The sequence below is a fragment of the Brachionichthys hirsutus genome, chromosome 3, assembly GCF_040956055.1.
Source record: "Brachionichthys hirsutus isolate HB-005 chromosome 3, CSIRO-AGI_Bhir_v1, whole genome shotgun sequence".
NCBI classification, from domain to species: domain Eukaryota; kingdom Metazoa; phylum Chordata; class Actinopteri; order Lophiiformes; family Brachionichthyidae; genus Brachionichthys; species Brachionichthys hirsutus.
Window position 1 is genome coordinate 14451940 of NC_090899.1, and position 5218 is coordinate 14457157.

The 5218-nt window shown below is 44.5% G+C and overlaps 1 protein-coding gene across 1 annotated transcript; it reads left to right on the plus strand.

Annotated features, from left to right (window-relative positions):
- Positions 1-2707: 2707 nt before the first annotated feature.
- On the plus strand, positions 2708-4279 carry osr2 (odd-skipped related transciption factor 2). Its single transcript, XM_068760327.1, has 3 exons — positions 2708-3345; positions 3635-3734; positions 4047-4279. The coding sequence occupies exons 1-3, from the start codon at positions 2708-2710 to the stop codon at positions 4227-4229; spliced, it is 921 nt and encodes a 306-aa protein (XP_068616428.1). The 3' UTR covers positions 4230-4279.
- The last annotated feature ends 939 nt before the right edge of the window (positions 4280-5218 follow it).

The following is a 5218-nucleotide window of genomic DNA, read 5'->3' on the forward strand; positions in this document are numbered from 1 at the left end:
GCTGTGAATTACCCAGTACACTGTCCAGGATACCTCTATGACTTTTATTTTATTTTATTTTTATGTAATTAGTTAATTTTGTTTACTTGTTTGCAGTTTATTCAGTAAAAATGAGCAGTACTGAAATGGAAACGCAGCTAATATATGGCGTTAATTGTTGCTTATCTCAGGAAATTATTTTTCTGTCACAAATCTCTCAACCTATTATTTTTTTTATTTTTTTTTACTGTTACTACAAATAAATAAACCGATTTCGTGTGACTATTACATGTGCCCTCTATTTTCAAAAATGAGTCTTTATATGTTTTCGAAAAATGATCTTGAAAGCCGGAGCATCCAAAAGCACGTTTTTAAATGCGTGGAGCTGGAGGGGGGAAACACGCGATCAGGGTTTCCTCCTGCACTTCCAACCAAGTCTCCAGGAGAAGGTATCAGCCTCGGCTGGATATGGCGCAGGAGAGGTGTCAGAGGCAGGTTGAACCGAACACGCTTCTCCATGGTCTGCAGCCGCAGTTGCTATCCAAACACAAATAAACAGAGGAGGAACATTGGAGTTAATGATAGGAGGGGGGGTGGAGGCGTGTCGGAGGGCGGGCTGAGCGATGAGCCCTGAAAAGTGAAGGACCGGTGCCCATTACGCACACTTCCAGCCCCAGCTCCGGACGCGGCGCTGCTGTTGTCTCTCCTCCAAACCGCCTTCGCTTCTTTCAACAACTTTTCACAACTTGTCACATCTGCAACGATCCCGCGCGTCACGGTCTGACTGCATGGCTACATGAAAGTTTCATGGACTTGGAACTTGGGAAACTTTTAGCGGCGCTTTATTGGAGCTCGTCGCTTCTGGTCACTGTGGATTACTGACATACCGCAGGACCGTTGGCAGCTGATTGTTGGGGTAAGATTCCGATGGACATCAGTGCCACTCTGCTGCAGGAAGAACTGACCGTGCTCAGCTCGCTCGGTCCAGGCTTCCAATCGAAGACATGTTTTAACGCTCACTTTGAATCCAACGCGATCTGGCTGTCAGTCAAAAAACAAAGTTAACTTTTAATCGCAAGGCAAATGTTCCCAGAAGTGATTGTTGCTTTGCCTTGAGGTCATAGTTCGTCCCCTTTCGACATCACTGGTCTCTGTCCTCTGAGCGTGGAGCTGCTCAGAGGCGCGGTGGCCTTCACGCTGCCGATGCTTGTCAGCGGCTTGACACATTCAAGTCTCCTGTCATTCAAAGAGCCGGGCGCAGGGATTCAAACTACAGGGCACGGGGCAGATTGTGGTCGAAGTGGAAAAGAAGTCCAAAGGTTATTGAGAGAACAGGATGCGCGAAGTCGTGGGCAAGAGCGAGCGCATGCACGCTGTCCTGTTGCACCTGTGCTACATTACATTTAACCCCATCCCGTCCGTGGATGAGGGAGCGCAAAGTGATCATGCGTAAAACTAATGAAACTACCGAACTATAAATCAACTGCTCGGTCCTGTGGTTGGCCTTCCCGCAGGACGTGCACGTCCAGCGTGTGCACGATGCTGTGCTGTCCAGAAACATTTAGGTTGGACAGATTTCCGGCGTTGAATATGTTTTGGCGAAATTAGCCGAAAACACAACTCTGGTCTAAAACGAGAAGCCCAAGGCTCGTTTCTTATTCCGTTCCCCTCCAGGTCGCCGTTGCAAACCTGGCTTGCTGCCAGTACCGCGCTCACCATCCGGAGCCTTAGACTAACACCGGGGACTTTTCTGTGTGTCAGTGGGCCGCAGCTCCTCTAATTTCTTGCACCTTATTTGACCTACACTGTGGAGAAAAGTCGCCCCTGCTTTCAATTAGCGCAGAACAGTTCTGTGGAAAAAAGAAGGTTAGAATACACAGAAGTTATTCGCGACAGTCGCCTCAGAAAAAAGAACAAAAAATCATTTTACATATAAAAATAAAATAAAATGCAGCTCAAATAAATGTAACGCATCAGGGAAACAGTGGGTCCAAAAAAACCTACTAAAAAGCATGCAAACGATCAGGCCACATGATGAGCCCCAGCTTCTCTACGCTTCCCTGGGACTTTCCTGCGGCTCGCGTAATAATGATGACTGCGAATGTTCTGACGTCTTCAAATCTGGGAACAGAACATTTGTTTTGCGTCGTGGAAAAAAAAAATAGTTATAGCCGGCATGCACAAACAACAGCGTGTCTTCTCTAATTACGCGCTGCATTAAACTGATTTACGCACAATGATATTGGCGTTTCATTTACAGCGTTAACTGATGACATATGGGCCGATTTATACCCAATTCAATAAAGTACGGTGTTGGTGACTGTTACTTTTTAATTGCATTGAAGATCATCGCTGTTTTTAAGGGACAAAATGTTGTTTTGCTTTTGCGTAAAATCGTAAAACGTATATGCGTTAATTTTCTTATGACAAAAAGTACTGCGACGGCATCCTAAAATACTACTTTATTCAATCAGCTCCACAACCTTGTGAATGTTGTTAGAATGGATGTAACTGTTCATGCTGTAATTTGATGATAATGTAATAACTCTGTGGGCGCGTTATGAATATTACCATGTTAAGATTAGAATGAAAAGTGTGTATGAAATATTACTGCATGGTCAAACACTGAAAATAACCGTCTTACATAATGTGTGCATTCTCATCGTTTTGTGTGGTTCTTATTTTCTCCAGGGTTCTCACCGTGTCTTCTGCAGGCGTCTGAGGCGAGATGGGAAGCAAAGCCCTGCACGCACCGATCCCCCTGCACCCGGCCCTGCAGCTTACAAACTACTCCTTCCTGCAGGCCGTCAACACTTTCCCCGCTGACCAGTTGCAGGGACTGTACGGCCTGAGCGCGGTGCAGACCATGCACATGAACCACTGGACTCTTGGTTACCCGCACATCCAAGGACTGAGGTCGACGATCACTGAGATGGCAGCCGCCCAGGGTCTGGTGGACCCCAGGATTCCCTTCCCAGCGTTACCCTTCACAGCCGCAGCGCAACTCTTCCATCCAAAACAAGCTGGCGTTGCGCACGGTGTCCCCTCGCTGTATAAGGACAGGCCCAGATTTGACTTCGCCAACCTGGCTCTCGCCGCCACTCAGGAGGATCCGCCGAAAGCTGCGGATCTGGCAAAGTTGGCAAGCATCTCTGATTTGAGCAAGCTGTCCCCGGACAGGAAGCCCACGCGGGGCAGGCTCCCATCCAAAACCAAAAAGGAATTTATTTGCAAGTTCTGCGGCAGGCATTTCACGAAGTCCTACAACCTCCTCATCCACGAGAGGACCCACACAGACGAGCGGCCCTATACCTGCGATATTTGCCACAAAGCCTTCAGAAGACAAGATCATCTCAGAGACCACAGGTAAGACAGAGTTCGACCAGACACTGGGGGGGGCTGACACTTGGGGGAAAGCAGGAATATGCGTATTTCACTAATGGCTCACTTAAGGACTTGAAATCCAAATCCATTTGTGATTTGGATAACAGCCGCATGCAGGCCTGTTCCCAGAGTTCTCTCCATGAGGGCGCTAAAGCCCTTTCTTTACGCAGTCGGCTCCTCAGACGTTGCAGAGTTGAGAGTTTGTTCGTCCGATGACTGGAGTGTGTGTCATGCTTCTCGAAAATGATTAAGTGATATTTCTGTTTTACAGATACATCCACTCCAAGGAAAAACCATTCAAATGTCAAGAATGTGGGAAGGGATTCTGTCAATCTCGAACTCTAGCCGTCCATAAAACCTTACATATGCAGGTAAGTTTAATATAATTATAGACAGCATGATTTTATTCTCACTGAACCTACCGAAGTCTATTTAATTTTTTTTTTACCTGTAATGTTAGATCTGCACGCATCGGGAAATTAAAATAAGTCTCACTATGCGATTGCTTTTGTCATATAATACCAAATAAAAAAATGTTTGATGAAGATAAAAATCTATATAAAATACTGTGTAAATGAGTGCGTTTTAATTCACGCAATAGTTATCTAGTTTGAAAGATACAATTGATAGACGTTCTATACAATTAAAGGGAATAATCCTTTGCTTGCTTTAAATCTAAACAGGAGTCTCCCCACAAATGCCCCACATGCGGAAGAACCTTTAATCAAAGAAGTAACCTGAAAACTCACCTTCTCACCCATACAGACATCAAGCCCTACAGCTGTGGCCGCTGCGGAAAGGTGTTTCGGCGCAACTGTGACTTGCGACGGCACAGTTTGACGCACAGCCCACATCAGGACTACTAGCCTGGACAGACTAAATAAAAACAAAAACAAAAACAAACAAAGGACAAAACGCGGGAAGACATGCCAGCGATATATATATTTTTTTTCTGTCCAAAGACAATCTCTGAATCAGGACACGTTCACTGCAGCACATATCAGAGTGGGATTTGGTTGCTCCGCATCTGGAACAGCTGCGGAGCCACGGTGGCGTCCAGCTTTCACGTCGCCTGTAAATATCATCCATGTACATAATGTCTTTTTTATTTTCTTCTCTGGCCTTGAAATGATACAGTCATAAATGTTAAAATGTATTTTAGAAATAAATATTTCCATTATACATTTGTATTTGTTTGTCTTTATTTCATGAAAGAGGAGACGCGGATTTAAATCCAAGTGACATTTATATGAAAGCATTTATGCCCATCAAACTGATGGCTATATGTGTCTGCTGTCAGCCAGCAACAAGAGCTCAGTGAGAAGGACTTTTACTGCCCAGCGGAGCTGCAGTCAGGACCTAACAGATAGAAGACATGGAAGTTAACTAAAATAATAAATTGTCTGTTTTTGAGCAATAATCGGAAAAAGTTCGAAACTAATATTTTTGAGGGGACTCTGTTGTATTTTATATATGATGAACCCCTAAGAGACTGCAGTCATTATATTAGCCCAAATATCGCGTGTCTTTACGTCATCTGTGATATCACAAATAAAACAAGAACAAGCGCAGAAAGAGTGTTTTAACCCCAGAAGATGACAGCTGGTCAAATTAGTATTTTTTTGGGGGGGGGGGGGGCAATGATACTAAAATCTGACGCGACTAACAAAAAAGTGAAATAAAACAATTTGAGCCTATTTGGTCATGCGGAAATATTCGACATGCCAGATTGACCTGAGTGAAAATAAAATCGGTGCTCCTCGGGGATGGAGGGTAATTCGGTTTTGCTTTTTTATTTGGAGGTGTAACATGAAATAATAAAACTATATAAAAACTGCATTATTCATTACCACAA